The sequence below is a fragment of the Sparus aurata genome, chromosome 5 (genome assembly GCF_900880675.1).
Source record: "Sparus aurata chromosome 5, fSpaAur1.1, whole genome shotgun sequence".
NCBI classification, from domain to species: Eukaryota; Metazoa; Chordata; class Actinopteri; order Spariformes; family Sparidae; genus Sparus; species Sparus aurata.
In genome coordinates this window covers 27,879,599-27,900,492 of record NC_044191.1, presented here as the reverse complement: position 1 = coordinate 27,900,492, position 20,894 = coordinate 27,879,599, and the positions used below count along the sequence as shown (strand labels likewise).

Sequence of the window (20,894 nt, the reverse complement as noted above, 5' to 3'; positions counted from 1 at the left end):
ATGTGTGTGTGTGTGTGTGTGTGTGTGAGTGCGCGTGTGCGTGTATCAGCGCTCCCATGCACATCAAAAAAAGCTGGATAATTCAATCATGCAAAACCACAATCCTCTCAGTGGAGACGCCACATTTCGGGGCACTCCTCCTCCTCGTCCTAGTCCACAAGAAAGGATGTCGAGGCTTCTTCCGCATGCACTTTATACATTATACCGCTCCCCTTCTCCGCTGCCATTACCAGCAAAACAACAAAACAACCACCAACTCTGTCAACTCGGCTCTTAATCACACTAGATACAAAACAGACACGCAGGGGGGAGGGAGGGGCCGGATTCTGAGACCTTAAATCAGGCTCGGGATTCTAACAAACATGGATTGGCTCCATTTTAACAGTGACAACGCTGATATCAGTGATAAGCTGTCAATCCTCAGACGACAAATCAAACATTCAGGGAGTTAATTCGACATTTATTAACTCATTAAAGCGGGAATAATGTCACGCACTAATGAAGGATTTGGATTTTTTTTTTTTTTTTTTATTGAGAGTTATCATTACACAGTGATTCAGAGATTAGAGCACAAATGATTTCAGATTCACTGCCCTCTGCTGGAGGACCGATGTCGAAAAGGTTAAACACAGAATCACACGATGAAACCCTGACACAGGAGAACAATGCACACACTCCAGCTATCAACATCTGGCTCATGAGATGCATGCATACAGGCCTACACAGATGCACGCGCGTGAAAAGATCCAGGACACAAACAACGCCTGGTGACAGCTGCGACCTCTGCTGCATTTCTTCCACTCCTCCCATCCTCCGACCCCACCACACACCACCTCCCTCTGCTGTGAGTCTTCACTCTGCACCCAGGCCACAGGGTGAGTATCAGGTGAGGTTTTAAATAGCGTGGGCCCCTACGAGATGACCTCAGGGTCCCAGGGGTCTACCCCCGTGGCCCCTGGCCTTTACACTTATGTCCCCCAAGAAAGTGCTCCGGGACCCGGGGGCCTCCCCCTCAGTCCATGGCCTTGAGTCTCCAACCCACAGCCCTGTGCCCCGGTCCAGGCCATAGACTTATTCCAACTCGAATGTTTCTCCGTGTAGCTTCCTCCACGGAAACACATGAAGACTCCCTCTGCACTCCGCTCAACACTCAACCTATAGGCGGACCACAACCCAGCACCAGGTCACACTACAGCTCCAGCTCATCTGCTTAACCCCCAGTTTCAACTTCGACCTCCAGCCTGGAGCTTGAGCTTTCCTGCCTGTACCCTCCTTTGCCCATCATCGCAGCGCCTCAACCGCCGCCACATCTCCAGCCCCTCTCTCAGCACGGAAACAGAGCGAAAGAGTGAGGGGCCGTCCTACAGGAAGGCCAATGTTTACGCGATACCGTTTTAATTAGAGGCAGCCGGCACTGCTATTTTCTTTACAATTTGGCCTATGTTTGCCTTAACCCAGAATGCCAAGGGATGGCTCCGTTTTCCATTTGTGGCCAGGAGGACCTTTGAAGGGGTCTTATTCTTTTCTTCTGGTCTCCGCTCGCTGAACGTGGCTTATGGTTAATCAGCGCAAGATCATCTGGAATCATCCTCCGTTCGAAACCGAGGACGTATGCGGAGTTGAGCGCGGGTATCGAGGGGAAGCACAAAGGGGGCAGCGAGCCACGCTTGTGTGGAGATTGGAGCGCACAATACTACAACTTCCTGTCCGGGCTAATAATTTCCTCTCAGTGTCAGAGTGGACATACACACAGCGGTTATCTACAGTGTGTGGATGAGATCTATCCCAAATACGAGGCGGGATAACGAAAAAACACGACTATCATTCCTGAAATGTTGAGCAAAACACAACACCCTCCCCCCCTCCCTCTGCCGCCATGCGTCCTCAGAGGTCGCCACAATCGCCTCTTTGAGCAGGCACGCCGTCTCACTCCCAATTGGTCTCTGTCGCTTTGTCTAATAAACAGAACTTCCTGTGTCTGAGTGTTTATAAACAGAGCTGAGTGAGCACTGTGTGAGAGGAGACGATACCGGTGAAAGCTGCCACACGTGACGGCGTGCAGAATAAACACACGAGCCGGCTCCGGTGCGCGGCTAACGGTGGTCCGGGGACCGGAGAGCAGGTGACGACAGACACGCAAGAGAGAAAAAAATACCAAAAAAAAATGCTCTTGAATCGGGCGGGAGGGGGGGGATCCAACGCGAGCTGGGCGTGTTGTGGTGTGTGGATGTGCATGCGAGTGCGTCAACGGGCCACACAGCTTCCAGGCGGGGTCGTCCACGGGTCGCCTGCGGAGGGCAGTTCCAAATGAAACATAAACAGCCAGCTCTGTCCTCTCCTCCTCTCTCCTCCTTTTTTCCTCTCAGACGATGGGCCAGTCCCCCAGCACGGCCCAGCACAGCGTTCCACGGTCCAGGCAGAACTAATCTATCCCTCAGCTGTGCAGTCTAATCTAAACAAACAGATCTCTCCCTATCAACATCTGGAACCCCTCATGTACCGGGGACCTAGGAAACCACCGCGGCCCAGGCTCTTTGTCAGCGTAGGTCTGCGTGCACGAGCCCACAGCGTAGACGTCTACAAGAGGTCGCTGGTCTTGGTTCAACTGCGTGTCAGGTTCAACACAAAGCTGCGCCAAAACACTGATGCCCAAAAAAACTCAAGGCTATACAACAATGAAAGCATCAGTTATGTGCGGACGAGTTTGATTCGACTCGAGTGGAAGCAGAGTTTTAATCTTGGGAGTGCACGAGAAGGTGCTGACATGGTACTTCCACTAAAAAAAAAGTATTTATGATGATAGAAATCTCATGGAAAGGCAACTTTCTCTCACACTGAGAGAAGCATCCACAGAAACTCAAACAACTGCGACGGCATGATTCTCTGCTGCATGCTCGAAAGCTCCAAAAATAACAGGTTTGCCAAAATATGACTAAATTCAACGTTTCCAGAGGAGCTCTCCGAAGGGCACTGTGACATGGAGGAGTAAATAAAGTTAATCACAAGTTACAAGGGTGCAAGGTTACGTCCTTCGAATTCTCAATCTGCCCCTTACCGCTCAGTTTTTCATAAGGTGCCCCCTCTCTGTGGCACACATGACCGTGGCCTGACATGCGGGAAAAAAAGGGGGTGTAAAAACAGTGTGTTCCTCCGACTCCAATCAGGAGCCCCGTGCTAAAGAGGCTCCCCTCCGCCTAAACCCCGCTGCCAACTGCGCCTGCGCCGCGGATCAGACCAACACGCTGTCTGTCAGACCCCTGCAGCAGCACGCAAGGAGAGAACAGCCAACCCGGTGAGGAGGTGGGGGGGCGTTTGATCTGCACAGGACCCGCTCTGCTCTCAAGTTTGATCTCATGAGCTGCGCGTCTTTTTTTTCATTTGAGGGGAGAGCGGGAGAGACGGGAAAAGGGTAGCCGCTCAAATGTGACGACATCAACCGGGCACAAACACACATCGGGGGTTTTTTTTTTTGTTTTTTCTTCAAAAAAATAAAAAAATTAAAAAAATACTACTCAATAACTCAGCACCAAAAATCTGCTCCTCCATTCATGACTCCTGCAGCCAACTCTAGCCCCAAGTGCAGGAATGTGGATCAAAGGGAAGGGAAAAAAGCACAGCCCCTTCCCCTTAACCCCCACCACCACCAAAGCACCACCCATATGCACGGTTCCCTTTCTCGCCCTTCAAATTTTTCGGACTTCATAAGTCGCTTCTGACAAAAACAACAAGTGAGCAGCCTCCCCCGCTCCGCAGAAAACACCAGTTCCTGTCCTCGCTCCGCTTTTTCCCTGCAGCCGGAGACAAATCTTTTTGGAAAGTTGAGAGCTGTCCAAAACGGGACCACACACAGCCTCCGAGCATTCAACTGCTGGGGGCAGGCAGACACACACTCGCACACACTCGCTCGCACACTCTCTCACAAAATGGCGGCTTTGACAAAAATTTCCTCTCCCCCAAAAGCTGCTTATGAACTTAATTACCACCTTTGCAGTGCACAGTCACAGTCACCTCCTTGCACATCTCGTGTGCGCATCCGATACAGTTTTGAGAAGCTGCGTGGATGTACTAAATGGAATGAATCTAATTGTTTACAAGTTTCATTTGGCCTCTCGCCAGGGTCTAAACAATAAACAATCCCCCTGGCTTGTTTTAGCAGCACCCACCAACAACTCCCGTTTTTCCAGTGCGTGCACCCTTCCAAAACATGCAGCATCAAACTTTAGAGAAGGAACAACACAGACAAGAAATACAGTCAGTAATAAGTGAGCTTGTCTTACCTTCCACCCACAGTTTCTCCACGTCCGTCTCCAAATTAGCTGCCCGTAAGCCCACAGCGAAAGCTCCGAAAATCATGAGGCCCACGACCAAAAACTTTCCGCAGTTCTTTTGTATGTAACAGCCCAGCCTGAATAAAAGTCTCTGGAACTTCGCTCTCAGCCACAGAGGTGCTTTCCTCCCAGTCGCCTTCCCCTATGATGAGACAAGAGTCCTGATGTTACTGGTCTGTTGCAACACAACATCACATGTAAAAAGCACTTACCTGGACAGGTAGACCTGCGGGGGGTTTAAAGAGAAGAAAGTGTACACAGGCAAAAGACACACCACCGGTGGTCCCGGTGTGTGCTCATGTCAAACAGTGTTGATCTCCGAGGGGGGCCGGGGGGGACTGTGATCAAAATAACAAAAACACACATCCACGGTCTCGCCACGCCAACCTGCGATTGAATGAAACGCACACATCTGCCCGGAGGACCGCCTAGGAACCGCCGAGGACTGCCTGGAGCGAGAGCCACAGGTTCTGTCATATCAGTAACATGTATAAACTGTAACCTTAGCAGGATACATGCAGGAGTGAAGATATCTCCATCTCCCCTGCAGGGCACCCCACACACACACACACACACACACCCAGCCTCCTGATGCACGTCTGTCATTTCACCGCTACAGCCAGGAGTCGTGGAGACGTGGAGACGTTAAAGACGAGGCAGGGCAGGCCGACTTGACTGACACTCTGGTGCTGAAACGTCTCCAAAATGGGGCTGCAGCTGAACCTCCGGAGTGGATGGAAGTAAAGTACAAGGGAGGGCAGCTGTCAAGGCAGAATTATATAGTGGGTGGCCTCTGCGATAATAAGCCTCCCTTTGCGTCTCAAACACAGACGTCCACATGCACAAAATATAGCCTGCAGGGTCCAAAGATCCTGCAGGATACCTTAATAAAAGTCCACATATACTTAGGGAGGCAGTGTAATCTGTCATTGAGGCTGACTACATTAACCCACCCACCCCCTACGCACCACCCCACACATCCAACCGCGATGTTAAATACCCTGAAAAGGTGCATGCATGTGGTGAAAAACCCACAAATGCCACCACCAGCGGCACCACCGCTCCACTCCACTCCACTCCACTCCCCGGCCGGCAGCAGCCCGTGTGTTCCGGCCTCAATGGGGGATCGGAGGAGCCATCACGGGGGGACTCACAGTATTTGTGAGCGGAAGAGGGGCAGCCACATGGATTTTCCCTTCTTCTTCTCTCCTCTCATCTCTTCAGCAGATCAGATCCTGTCATGCAAACCCTTTATTCTTTTGGGTTTTTTTAAATAAAACTTTTTACGCAGTGGCTGGATGTTACGAAGCAGCGAGCGGCGGTGCTCGCCTGTGACCGGGGGCTCCATGTTCTGCCCCGTCTCGCACCGTTAAGAGTGTCGGGGATGGTTGGGAGGGGGGTGGGGGGGACAATCGAGCCGGCTGTGTGTTTTGCAAATACAAATGCAACTCCCCCCCCCTCCCCCGATCCACGTCCGTAATAAAAGAATAAACTAAAACACACACACACACACACACACAAAAACACAAGCCGGTCGCGCCGGAGGAGTGTGAATGGTGCACGAAGCGAAACAAAAACAACTCTCGGGCTCGCTACAACCTTGCCTTACCCCTGCGTCCCCCTCGCCCAGCCCGTCCCGTTACCTAGCAGCGACTGGACATAGTTTCTGGCCACTTTTTGGTCGGTGAACACAATGAAACCAAGACCTTAAAAAAGCTCTTTCCCCCCCCTCGCCCCCCCAAGCCAAAGATGAGAAATAAGCACCTCGGTTATTTGCTCCAGAGCGAAGCCCGCATCGCAGTAGCTCGGCCGCTGCAAATACTCCAAATCCAGCGGTGTGCTACGGGTATAGTCCCCCCTGTTCCTCCGCGTTATCCTCGGCCGATCGGGGTCTCTGTTTTCCTGCTCGGAGGGCGCATTAGCAGCCGAGGCCATGTTGCGGGGACTGCGAGATGGTTACCGTTTCCCACTTTATAGTATCTCCCCGAACGCGTGTAGCGATATCCCAAGGCAACAAAGTTTCACTCTCGGAGATCTCACACCCGCGAAGTAGGACTTCATACTCCTGTTGGAGACGGCGAGTCAAAGTCTGCGCCTTCCATCCCAACATTTCGTGATCCGGAGGTCTCCACCGCTCTCACCGCATTCACCGTGCCTCTTAAAAAAAGTGTGTTTCTCTCAAAAAGCGACGTGCGCAAAGCGATTCCCATACACAAGTCGTCGGGTAAGAAACCTCGATGGGTCGTAGCATTCTGGTGAGATCTATGTGGTCTTCCCCTGGGCCGCGCGTCACGGCCAACTCTGAGATTCAATAGAAGAGGAGAAAAAGACCTCTCTCCATTTGGAGGCAGAGAAGGAGGAGGGGTGAAAATAGAAAAAAAAAAAAAAAAGACTCGAGATCCCGCCTCTGGGGCTGTCAGATTGCAGGACTTTCTTGCATCTGATTGGTTCCAGAAGGGCAAAAATTACTCAGCAAACACGACTATTATTAGCTGCTTAGCAACAGCTCACTAAAGTAGAGAGACCACCCAGGCCGAGGGACCTCATGTGTGCATCTCCAACTTCAGGGGAGGCTCGCTGAGAGCCAAACCCGCTCGGCGCGTTTGGTGTTTTGGGTTTCCGCACCGAGTCCCGTCGCTGGACAGAAGCGTTTTTGCCCGAGAGGAGTTGGAAGTCTGAGGCGAGGTGCACGGTCTGTGCGTCGGAAGGGGCCGAGGAATGTCAGAACTGCAGTTTTTAACTTTGATTTTTTTTTTTTTTTTCCTACCACCACCATCATGGTGGTAGTTGAGCCTCAAATTACAGCGGTTCAAGGGGAGGTCCTACAGCGCGGTGGTGTTACAATGTCACACTCATTGAAGTGTATAGGCTGCTCTTGGTGCAGGGCTATTGAAAAATAATGAGTGTTTTTTTTATATATATAATCTTGATTTATGTGCAAATGAAAGGCAAAATTTAAAGTGTAATTGGATTTCATTTATTTAAAAAATGGTTAGAGGGGCAATGTGTAGTTTTGGAGGAGGAATTAAAACTCAGAATTTTAATATTTACAATATTAATGAGAACTCAGAAATATTTATTTTATCCTCAAACAATTAAACAAGCTATTCTCAGAGGAAAATAACGTCCCTAGCGATAGAAAGGTGGCAGGGTCCGCCAAATACAAACAAAGTAACACAGGATGAAATTGTGTGGTCCTTTAAGGGTTAAGTTTAATTATTAAGTGTATTCAGGCATGAAACAAAGAGAGGTTGTTTTTTTTATTTAGTTTGTTTTGGCATTTAAGAAAAAATGCCTTTGTTCTTCCCCAAAAACTACGGATTGCACCTTTAAAGTGATCGCACTTCTCAACTTGTAATTTAGTTTTGCCCATTCACATCTCGAACTATACATATCATATCATAGGCAAAATTATTACTCACAAACAACTGGAAGTAAGTTATGAATGACCTTCTTGAAACGCAGTGTATTAAAGATGTGTGATTTGCGCGCAATTACGCATGGAAACGCTTACTTTTCCTCTTTATATGCTTCATAATGAATTGACAGAGCCTTTTATTATACAGTGCCACACTATCACAATTGTGCGTGTATGTAGATCTACCCTGAAAAATGAAGAACCTCACACAGTATATACTATATTCCTTGTAGACCAGCTGCACAGACAAATGCCCAAGATGCACTCTCCGCGTAATTACGCATGTAACGATGAAAACACGGAATCCTGAAATTCAGTCACACAGACTTGTGATTTTCACCAATAACTTTACCATTAATCATCTACAAGGGGTTATTATACTGTCACATCATGTCCCCTCACTCTCCCTATATCAGGTCCCCTTATGCAGTAGTCAGATAAGATTCATTTGATGACTTTTTTGCATGACGATTTTGTTGCCTTCGCCAGGTCTTGCAAGAAATAAGCGCGCGGACATGGATTTAAATGTTTACCAGGTTAAAGAAATAGACATACACGTATTCAAATATATTCAAAACAACATTCTCCTCTCCACATGTCCTTTTCATCTTTACCACAGAATTGGCCAAGACAAAAATTAGGGCCAGAATTTAAACATTTCTCCATTAACATGCTAATTTCACCCAATTGAACTTCAGTAAACAAAGCCTAGCGAATGTGGAGAATAAAGCAGTTGTAACACAACAAAAGGAGCTGAGTGGTAATTAGCCCGTGCCGCCACTTGATGGACCACAGTCTCTTCGTCTCTCAGCAGCCCAGACTTCACACCTGAGCCGTCCGAGCCCGGCAGCCAAACGACTCGTCTGGCTGCCAGCCGCGCACTTACCATCTTCGGTCCAGGTGGGGAGAGCTTTTCCCGAACAAATCCGTGATATCCGCCCCCCGCCGAGTCCGCAACGTGTCAGTTATGATGAAGATAAAAAGGACTGCTTTATTGTTGCGAGGAGAAAAAAAGAAGGCGCATCGTAATCCGTCCTGGTCGCGGGCATCCTGCTCTGTGTAAAAGGAAAAAAAAAAAAAAAAAAAAGGTTCACTCACAATTACATGGCTGCTCCCTCCCGGGCCACATGGGTGGTCCCGTTCTCTCCAGAGGCAGGACGCTCTGACTCCGTCACGTGATTAGCCTTAAAACTTGTAAACAGTACCAACCCAAGCACAGCAGCATCCCGTGTCCGGGTCAGAGAGTGACACACACACACACACACACACACACGCGCGCGCACAGAGAGAGAGAGAGAGAGGGAGAGAGAGGGGGAGAGATTTACACACTGTGCAACAGCACCTTTGTCGTAAAACACACACCTGTGTGTGCACAGGTGCGCGCGCACATTAAGTATGCAGATAAGTGCATGCTCACATTTAGGTACACACTGAGACCAGAGGTGGAAGAAGTACCCAGATCTTGTACGTGAGTAAAAGTAGCAATAGACTTTCACAGTGTAGAAATACTTTGTCACAAGTAAAAATCCTGCATATGAATTTTTACTTAACCCTCCTGTTGTCAAAGATGACCCAAAACTGTGTTCAACAGCAGAGAAAACACTTTAAATGTTAGTTGTTCAACATGAAATTTTATGACTTCTCCTTAATTGACCCCAACATTAGAAAGAGGGAAATATTGCCTTTAGAGTCAGTTACAGACTACAGACTACAAAACACACACACACACACACACACACACAAACACAGACACACACACAGAGCTGATTGATCTCAGACAGAACTAAAACTTTCTCGTGCAGGTGTACTGTCACCTTTCCATGACCCCATGCACAACTTTCAGAAATCAAAGTTCAAACTGTTTCAGTCACAACAATCAAGGCCCTGTTTACTAACACTTGTACATTCAGAGTGTAAACGTGCTGCAGGTGACAGAACCCTCAGTTCTCTCTGTGCTGCAGAACACAGGTCTGGGACCAGTGGGTGAAGCAGCTGCTTGTACTCCTGTAGTGGTGATCGTGGTCGCCCTCTCAGATTCCCTTGGTGGTTTATGTTGTTCACATTTGACTATTATTATTACGTAGTTACTTCCATCACTGAGTGAAATCACTTAGTTACGAGAATAAATAAGCATATTTGTATGCTTTTGAAGGCATGCACACACGGCACCAACATACTTAATCTGTGTTAATACTATTTGGAGGCGTGTGCGCACAAATGTACATACAAATATCATGACAACACACAGATTGAATATTATATTTTTGAAAACTGACAGAGTGACGCTAACATAAAAATAGAGACATATTTTGCTTCTCTCTGACTGCTATTTTTAAGCAAATCTGTGTTTTTCTGTATCTTTTTATTGGTCAGCAGCCTAAATAAATTGAACTCGATTGACCGCCACCCTGCCTAAAAGATGTTTTTCTTTTTAGAAATGCTCAGATGATTTCTGGTGAATGCTGACATGTTATCTAAACAAAGTTATCTGTCCAGTCCATCAACATTTAGATTTTTTCTTTGGAATCACTGCTCACATCATTACACTGGCCATCAGATGTCTATGGTTTGGTGTTTGAGTGGCAAAAGGGAGTCAAGGTGGAGCGAGGGTGGGCTGTGATTCCCCGTGATGCCCCTGAATAGAACCAGGCCTGTCTCAGAGGAACATAGGGTTAATAGCTGGAGCACCATATCTGTGCGAGACATGTTCATGTTGTAGTCATGATGGTTACGCTGTAGGACTCCATCAAAGTGCCGTAGGTCATTGTGGAAAACTGTCCTCCCCTTTGAGTACTGTAGTGTAGAGGCTGTAAAGATATGCCAGTAAAAATGCTCTGGGAGATTATATTGCAAGCATCTGTGTGAGCTAATGAAATGCGTATGCACATAAGATGCCAAAACACCCTTGACCAAACATGAGCATATTTCCTTTATTTTTTTTTCTTCATGTACCATCATGTGCTAATATGGATCAGATGGACTAATTGTTCACTTTAGGAATTATACCAAGTACGGAGGGATTCATTCCAAATCAGATTCTTTTAATTTATCATCACTGGCAGAAGTTTAGATTTCAGATTTTTGTGAGCCAAGAGGGCAAGGAGTTTATTCAGGCCGAGTGAAAGCAATGAGATTCTGCAACACAATAGTTGATTAAAAGTATTTAAATTCATGGTAAGTCAGCAACAAGTCAGGTTATCTATCTATCTGCTCTATCATCTTGTTGAAACCTCGTACTGTACAGAGCTGAAATACTTACTTGATTGATTTTTACACAAACTGTTCTCAAGTTCCAACCTCAGTTTTGATGATTTGCTGGTTTTCTTCATGTGATATGAACTGAGTTTCTTTGTGTTTTGCATTGTTGGTCACACAAAGCAAGTAGTTATATCCCCCGGCCCACTTTACACTGGGACACATTATGGGAACTATGCCAGGTCTTTATATGTTTATATGTGTGTCTTTGGACAGGTTTATGTCAATGCAATAGCGTTACAACAATGGCAGATGGAGTCTAGAATCTTTAAAAGTGAGTAGTTTAGATCCAAATGAAGGCCATGATTAAAGATAGATGTGGTCTGACCCATAAGTTCCGACTTCTCATGTAATAATGTAGTAATGACTACACATGTCAGAATGTCGATGGGTGTGGCGGCTGGTGTGATCCCACTGCGTGATGGTCTCTAGTTGGACATTTTAGTGACCAGTGATTATGTCAGTATTGAGAAAATAATCAACAGATTAGTTCATAATAAAACTAGAATGACACTCCAAAGAGTAGATTGCATACATCCACCAAGGTAAGGCATCTCTTTCAATTCAGTCAAGCCTAATCCAATATCTAACTTGATAGGCCTGTATCACTACATTTTAAAACACCCATGACTACTTTAACAGGATTTCAGCTCACCAGATTTAGGAACTGCATCAAATTGTCTTCACTCAGTAATAGTAGCCACCTAAATACGCCTGATTCTTTGGGCTGCTAGCAAGACCATATATCCTCATTTGCAGACTTTCAGAGGTTTAATTTCTCACCTTGCTGCAGTGTTCTACCGGTGTTTCCTGGTAGTGTACGGTATTTCCTGTGACATACTTTTGTCAGAAAAATAAAATCATAAAGAAATGTTACGTCATATCAGTGGTTAGAATCAGACATTAGAAACAGGCTCCTAGGTCCTTGTTGATTAATGTTTGCCTTTCTTTGATCATTGAATCATCCTTTTATCTTTCCTGATCTGCACGGATACTCTAATGAGGACAAGAGATGGACTATTCATTCATAAACAACTTTTCAGGCCCCTAGAAGGGCCCTTCACACCCCTCAAGGCTTGTGTCTGGCTAGCAGCCATGGTCAAAAGCGGAAAACCTTGTTTAGTGCATGTGCTTATTTATGATTTGCAGGTGGATTACAGTTCAAAGCAGGAGGGTGCCAACACATTTATATCCTTAAGTCAAAGTCTCTTTCTAGGTTTGGGTTCATTGCCGGGCGTGATGTAGAGACGCGATTAGAGATTTCAGTTTTATATCCAATGACTTAAGATATTTCCAATTTCTTATCTTGATAATGTAGTCTAACAACTACAACTACTGTTTTCCAACTTCACCAGGCTGGTTAGGTTAGTAGTTATAAATGGAAATGATGGGGCCTATGTGTTTTTAGCCATGATGGATTGATGGAAAAGTGTAGCAGGGTGATCAGGCAGTATCTCACTTTTAAAGTCAAGTTTTCAGTGAAGGGCATTGATAAAAAGGGGGAAAACAAACAGCAGAAAGAGAGAGCGGGAGAATGCAAACAAAGCACACCTCTTTATTAAAAACAAATGTACTCAAGATCCCAATTAAGTAAGAATGTCCTCTCCCTCTCTCTCTCCCTCTCTCTCTCTCTCTCTCTCTCTCTCTCTCTCCTTCTCCATTGCTCTTAATCTTTCTGTATCTCTTTCATCCCAAAGACAAAACAAAACAAAAAAGTATATGGATGCCTTGGAGCGAAGGGTTCTTGGTGCGTAAAAGATCATGTGATAGGTTCCCTTCATTGATGTATTCCCATAGAACACATGTGGCTTTAGCTGCACAGCACTGATGGTAATTCACATGACAAATGATAGGGGTTGAGTTCCGTGGATGATCAGGGTTGAGTTTGGTGAATGATCGGGGTCTAGTATGGTGGATTATCAGGGTTTAGTTCGATGGATGATCGGGGTTGAGTTTGGTGAATGATCGGGGTTTTGCATTAGTAAGTAAGTAGTTCGGTGGATGATAGGGCTCGATTTTGTTGGATGATAGGGGTCGAGTCTCACAGATGATCACGGTCGAGTTCAGTGGATGATCAGTGTCGAGTCTGGTGGATAAATGCCATCAGGTTCGGTGGATAATAGTGGTCGAGTTCGGTGGATGATAGGGGTCGACTTCGGTGGATGATCAGGGTTGACTTCAGAGGATGACAGGGGTCAAGTTTGGTGGATGATCGGGGTCGACTTCAGGGCATGATCAGGGTCAAGTTTGGTGGATGTTAGGTGGATTATAGTGGCCGAGTTTGGTGGATGATCGAGGTCAACTTCGGTGGATGATAGGGGTCATGTTTGGTGGATGATAGGGGTTGAGTTTGGTGGACGATCGGGGTCGAGTTCAGACACTGACCAGGGTTAACCAGGGTTAAGGTCAGTGAATAACTGTGGTCAAGATCGATGGATAATAGTGGTCAAGCTCGGTGGATGATCAGGGTTTGAAATTTAGGGTGGTGGCACGTCTATGAGCGTGTGTCTTCATCATCATCCACTTGTGGTACCTATAATAAAGAAGCTTGAATTGTCTTGATGGTGGGAAGAAACCCATGCGAGCACTGGAATGCTAGCTCTGTGCAAAAAGGACCTGGGATGGCTGGGGTTCACTTCTGGAACCTTTTTGCTGTGAGGCATTGATTCCAACTACTGAACTGGCATGTAACCCTGTGATAGGACAGATAAGAGGAGAAGAACAGGGTTGGGGTTAAGGGGTTGTGGGAACTTGAGACAAATGGGAGAGAATGGGGTTAGGCTTGTCTATATGGGTCTGCACAGGTGGTTGAATTAGTGAGAGAAGCTTGGTTGTAACTAGCAGCGTTTAAGTTAATCTCTGACCTACCTTCCTTGATGAAATCAGGTTTTATTGTTAAAACTTTTTGCACAACTCTGTCGATTGACTGAGACTTTTCACGCATTCAAATATTTTTCCACAACCTCTACAAGACAATCATTGCCATCAAACTTGAAAACCCTATTTCCCGGCTGCTGTCACCTGTAATATCAGAGTCATATCAATGCAATCTTCCCAATCTTCATTAACCCGTAATTTTGTCCACTAGTGAGCTAATCAGAAGTCCTGCTCCTCACCACATCCATCCAGATCTCCATCTTGGCTGCACTTCCCTCTTTTGCCGCCACCAGTGGCTAGGCTCCATCACGGGATATTCCTGCCTAAAGCGTGTAAGGACATTGTCGCTATGAGGTCATACTTCCAAAGCTTCTCCTGTTGCGATTAGACTCTCCTGACTGAAATCTAGCTGTTCTCACAGATTGCTTTCCTTGCACAGGGATAATGACTAAGATTTTTGTGTTTAAATACAATTTTCTAGAGAATCTGGTGAAGCTGTTGACTTGTTTACAACTTGACTGACTATCTGACCGCTTGTGTTTCTTGCCCTAAAGGACTATGACATAGCAATTTTGCCATGTTCCCAGATGTCAGCTATTACGAGTTTATCGTAAGTAAAAACAAATGAATTGACAAAGCGATGAAAATAAGAGCCAAGTTGCATTAAACTGGAATTTTAAGGGAGGTATGTGTTTCTATCATCAAGGCTTCACATTTATCTTTACTCTAAACATCTCCCTCTCTGTGCACCTCATCAGTATCCCTCTTTGAAAGCCCCATACAGGTACCATTTCAAATATCTCTGCCAAGTCATAAAACTATCCCCCTCTCCTCCATCTTGACCCAGCTGCTGGCTCCCCCTGGTCCATCATGGCTGCCTGTGAAGCAGTAGGGGCCGAGTGCACGGCGAGAGCCTGCTGGGATGTTTATGTTCCAGCTCAAGGTTGTCTTCAATCATACACAGAGCTGTTTGACAGCTTGCAGCACCGCCTGGCCTCTGTTTACCTCTCCCAATTTCCGACCGGCTTATGCACAATGCGTAATCAGAGCAGCTCCAAGAGGATCCAAGAGGGCAGTTCCACCATTCTCCATTGAGCAGCAACACAGAGAAAAAGAACCAAAGGCAACATAACGTGAGACAGAAAATGCTTATGTTTGACTGTTTTAATCAGAATAGGTAAACTCTCCACGGAAAGAAAGCAGCCCCAGTTCATTTAAAATACATGTTTTAAATGATTCAAGTTGATTTGTGTTTCTTTTGGCTCTTCAGACAGTGAACATTGCTCACTTGAGCACATGACTCCATGCAATCATCCTGATATGGCAAGAAAAGAACTTGTTGAATGTGAGTACACAATATTCCACCCACTATTACAACAGAAGAAGAAAGAGAGAGAAAATAGAAGGAAGTTGATTTGTCAGGCAGGAGCGTAACCCAAGGTGCCACCCTGTTATCCTAAACTTTGAATGCCAATCTGCCTGATCGGAGGCAGGACCTTAGTTCAAACCAACTGTTCTGACTTTATGAACATGTCCAAGGCCAACACAAGAATAGTCAATATGATTTATTCGTAAGTAGCTACTTTTGAAGATACAATGTTTGTTGGAGGACACTTTAGTTCACCCAAAAGTGAAAGTTCAGTCATTATCTATTCACGCTCCTGCCAATGGAGAGTCGGATGAAGTTTCATAGTCTACGCAACATTTTTGGAGCTTCACAGCAAAACAGCATTGCGCACCCGGTCTGAAGTGGATGAAACAAATATGGCCATCAGTACGATGGTATAAATAATGTCTTTTTAAATCTAAGGTTAAGGTGCCACTCTGCTGTGCTGTGATTGGTATGTTCTGTTAAAATTAGACTTTAAACACAGGTAGAAGTGAAAAGCGAAAGCCGAAATGAGTAAGTCGAGAAATGTCTGGAAACACCACTGGTTAGAGTGGGTATGTGTGTGTTTCAATCTATATTTTGTTTCCCAAATAGATAAGTAAATAAAAATAATAGAATAAGTGTAAATAAAAAAGGAACATGTGTGAATGTGAATGTAGACTTCATATGATTTGATATGCACATAAGCACATTTAAGTCTTATTTTGGACTCTGTCCACATCGCTGTTTGGCCGACATTTACTTTGAGATCTGGGATAGACAATGTTGGAGCTGGCTGATATTTAGACAAGCCAGTGGTCTGTTCTGCAGAACTGGCCTGAGAAGCTGCAATTTTTGAAAGTAAGTTCAGCCTCCAATGTTAACAGGAAACGTGCACTGCTCTGAATGTATACACATGGCCTCAACAAATAAGCAGTTTAATACAATATCAACGCTGTGGCTGCACAGAAAGTTGGGGGGAAAAAAGGAAGAAGGCGAGCGAGACAACCTGAAATAGGCAGAGAGTGCAGTCAAACAGATGGAGCTGGCTCTTCAAACAAATTTTTATAAATTGTGTAAAGAAAGAAGGGAAATTTTGACTCATAGACACACACTCACAAACAAATATATTTGGTTTAAATTCTAACATCTGCGCACATTTCGCCCCGGTTGAGGAGTTGCTTTGCTTCCATTTGAACTGAGGTGGGTCTCTGTGGGAGGCTGACTGGAAAAAGTGACACACTTAAAGGTAAGAACCCCATAAGCTGTCCAGACCTCCTGTTCAGTTCAGTCTTAACAACAGCAGGCACAGTTACCTTCCTCAATGGAATTCAAGCTCATAAACAAGCAGCGTCAGCCTTCATTAAGAGAAATGATTCCAACAGCACAGAGAGTCGAGGCGTTTATCTCTTGTGTTCCTCAATGCATCCATAAAATGTCTCCCTCATAATATTAATGCTCCAAATAATAATGATTATTTACCGTCAAAGTGACTGCTTCTTTTACACGTTTACAGTTTTGGAGTAAGAGTTGTATAAATGGAGATTAAATAGTATGAAGCAGAGGTGTGCTTAAAGGTGTCATACGTAAGAACTGGCCACCTGAGTTGAATTCACTGCAGTAACTGCTCACTGCATTTGGTTTATACATCCCTCCCTAAAGCCGTTGTCGGCTTATTAGCTGTGCTATTGGTGCAGCTAGCTGTACTACCAGGGGAGAGTTTGTGTTTACATCACTAGCATAGGGAGTTAGCTGGTTAGCATGCTACCTTCAGTAGATATCTCTGCAACACAATGTCGAGACGTCTTTGCCTTAAGGTCAAAATTGTTTTTTCGTTACATTCTGCTGATAGTTGTTGTTCATTTCCGAATGTTTTAAGCTACAATTTTCACATGCTGCACCTTTGATAGCACAATAAACCTGTAATTGCGAGATTTTGTGTCAGTTTAACAATTTGAAGGATGTGAGGTGACAAAGAGAAGGTGTCATCAAAAAGGTAAAAGCTACTGTTCATCTGTGTGTTGTTACTGTAATGTCTACATGTGCACCCATTTACCTTTTATCAGGTAGACTCAACAAACAGAAACAGCCTTTAAACACAATTAAATTAACTTACAGTATAACACAATGAGTATGTGTATTGATATTAGACGATGCAGCTGGTTGCGTATAGATTAAAATACTGAGTCTGTGTCGTGTGGTCATATTTGGATACTGTGAGATAAACGCATGATTAACCACCAACTCATACTTTTCATATGGTCTTTATAGTATATTTCATATCAGTGTAAATGTCAAAATATCATCTAGTGTTGTATCTGTATGCCATATTCCACCGTATACTGTATGCTTCAATGACAAAAAGTGATGATATGCTTTAGATTTGGTCTATATCATCATATTATTGAGTTCACATGTTTCAATACATGTTATGAGGCTTAGTTATGCATCATTAAATGTGCCTGGATACAATATACTAGTATATAAGGCAAATCCTGTCTCAGTGTTTGACCTGGCATGATCTCCACATTAGCTCCAGATATGATCCAGAGTCTTACAACAACGTAAAAAAAAAAGATATTTCCAGATTCTTGGGGTTTTGCCACGGTGGACATTAGATAAAAATGAGTCATGTGTAAACAATAATAATGGATTTAAACCGTTCTCATGTTAGACAAAACAAAGTAGGACCAAACTGTTATGAGATTAGATGTTTTTAAAAAAGGCAAATATCTCCTGTTCGACGATGTTTATGTTTGACAGAGACAAAGACCGAGGAGAGAGTGACAGATAAAAAGCAGTTTTTCACTCAGCAGCGAACTGAATCAGACAGCATGTGATTGAGTGCTCCTCTGACAAAAACACTCTCTCATTACAGAGATTGGGATGTTCGTCAAACTTTTAATTACGATGCTATTTGCATCAAGCTGGAATTTAGGCATCCTGACAGAATGATAATATTGCCGCTGTAAAAAAGGCACTTTTGTTCAGCCACAGTGGATTCTGGATTGTTTTGACCATTTTGAGAAAAAGCTCATGGGGACACATCAGCCTTGAAATGTTGGAACGGGATCGTTATTCATAAGTTGTTTCTCCCTGGTTGACGTGCAGATGCAACAGGGAAACTTTAATTTTCGCAGCCATAGCTTTTCTCCGAGTCATGTTTCTGCCCCATTTTGACAAGTGTGGTGCATGTTCATAATGGCCTAATTATGTTTATGGAGTGGAAAAACAAAGGGGAAATGATAGAGGATTACGAAAAAAACAGGTTTCAATCATGTGAGTGTCGCTTCTGGAGATGTGGTGCAGGCCTGAATGTGTTCACAGCACCTGCAGCCAGACCGCTGCACCTCCATTAACTCTCTTTCTGGCTCATCAGTGCACCGTCGCAGTCATCATCTGCTTGTTTTCCCCCACAGTACCATGAGGTCATAGCTTAAGTGGCCAATTAGCCCAAACACAGTTGGGTCTGGGGCATCTCCAGAGATAGCGAGATTAGGACGAGGAAGGGAATTTATGGTTTCTCCGCGGGACATCTGCGAAAGGAGGATTATGAAACCTGCCTACCTTATCCCTGTCATCTTACCATCACACCTGGATTTTCTGTGTGTGCAGCATTTATGTCTGTGGGCTGTCTCGGTTTGTTTTGGTTAAATGGCTGGTGGGCTTACTGTGAGGTCTGACACCATTTTGGGGGGGGGGAAATTGCTGTCATAATTATCCACGCCTGTATCTTTCGGTTAAAATCCCTGTTTCTTAATTACGGCCTGCTAGCAATCTTCTTGCAAAATTTATGCGCACTGGTCAAGATGTGGGCACTCCTATCGCTCCGACTCTCTCGGAGCCTCAGCCAAGAGTTGTTAGTGGTGAATATTCAACCATAATCTCTGCTGAGAGCTTTGCACAGCTATGCGCGGGGCCACAGGATGATGGGCGATGGCGTTTTCCCCACTCTCCTGCGAGATAAAGAGGTGTGCGCGATTGTGTAAATAGGTGACGGGACTGAAGCAGCGCTGAAGGGGAGAAAGTCGGTATAAGGAGAAAGAGAGAGACATACTCGACTCTTCCAAATGGAGTGGTTGGATGTAAACACAGCTGGATGTGATAGAAGAGCGTGATTTTGGCCGCATTTTAATTATTGCTTTGACTTTCCATAGACTGCCAAGGACTGTTGTGTATACACAGAATGGGCCGTTGACAGCTTATCTCGATCCAGCCGCGCTTTTTTTTTTTTCACAGGGAAGGTGGGAGTCGCAGAAGCCTTGGCAGCACTGAGCGATGCATCTGCTCGAGTCAAAAACAGCATTGTTTGGGATTTTTGTGGCGAAGTCAAGTGTGATTCCGTCTGTGCTCTGTGGGTGTCTGCCGCAACCATCTGAGAGGAGACCGGGTCGAGGGGGGTTAGAACTGAAAGTATTAAATAGTTTGTTGAATTCAAAAAGTGTGATCTGTTTCAGAGCTGATATAACCCAGTCATCCTAACAAGATGTTTGCTGGTTCTCATCTGGTGGCATCTGATAAACACACATTCGTCCGTCCTCTCACCGCCGTGCTGGTGTGTAGCAAAGAAATGTCAAACAGTTCCGAGGCAAAGTCAACATGTGCTTGTATACAGACTGTCTCGTTTCAATAAAATCTCCTTGCTATGGGGATAATGTCACAGTGAAGGCTGTTCTTGGTTCTATCAGAAGTGACACCATGACAGAAAGCGCAGACAACAAAACATTTCAGAAACGAAGTTTAGGAACGTTTGTTGCCTCATCCAAGTTCCAGCTGTTCCAGCATTAATTTCTGTCCTCACATCATAACATTTTAATGGGAAACTCAGCACAATGCGGAGCCGCCCTGATCCTGACATACACTGTGCAGCTGTACATGTAAACAGGCGTTAAAGAGACAAGAACCCGGCTATATTCTGTAAGACAGTTGGTTAAATTCACCAAAGACAAATGGTTCCCCTTAAGTATCTGGACATAACATATGATTGTTAATGGTGAGCTTAACTCATCTGTAATCGTGAAGTCATTTGGACGAAGCAGAAATCTGCTGATGTGCTGATTCAACAAAACACGAAAAAGAGGGGAACGCTGCATGGCCGTAAAAACAGGGTCTGGACTGAGCAGTAAACTGTCTTTTACTGTATTTTATATTTCTCAGTGTTTTATCTTTATTTGACTGTTTTGTACCTGTTGTGCAGCACTTTGGTAACTTTGTTGTTTTTTTAAAATGTGCTATACAAATAAAGTGGATTGGATTGGATTGGATAAACTAAACGGAAATATGTGTGTGTGCATAATATATTAATGCATATACACCTACATACTGCATGTTCACAAAACAGGTCATATCTCGTCACATTATATGTTTATTACCTGACTTTTAATGTCAGAAGGTGGAGGGAACAGTGGCGGAGTAACAGGCGACAAGGATGCCATGCCAGCGATCGCGAACCAAGTCTGTGTTTCAGCATTTGTAGGTATTTTTAAGGAGACCTCAGGAAGATTTCCAGCCGTGTTTGCGGTACAAAACTAAATTTTTGACAACAAGTCGGACCACCTGCAGCCTGAAAACAGGTATATCAAAGGAGTTCTGTGGGACTTCTGTGTGGCACTGGAGGCTGGTCGTTAGTTTATGTAAGCAGGCTTCA

General features: G+C 45.0%; 1 protein-coding gene across 2 annotated transcripts in view; it reads right to left on the bottom strand.

The window, feature by feature from the left end:
• Nucleotides 1-8,716, bottom strand: part of ptch1 (patched 1) — a 55,823-nt gene extending 47,107 nt beyond the window's left edge. Inside the window, exons 1-2 of one of the 2 annotated variants that reach the window (XM_030417773.1) lie at nt 8,633-8,716; nt 4,278-4,470 (exon numbers count right to left, since the gene is read on the bottom strand). In XM_030417773.1, the coding sequence (XP_030273633.1) occupies nt 4,278-4,470; nt 8,633-8,635 (196 nt within the window). In that variant the 5' untranslated portion in view covers nt 8,636-8,716. Of the gene's footprint in view, nt 1-4,277; nt 4,471-6,092; nt 6,688-8,632 lie in introns of those variants that run through there. The other variant, XM_030417772.1, reaches the window with a different exon arrangement.
• Nucleotides 8,717-20,894: the final 12,178 nt, after the last annotated feature.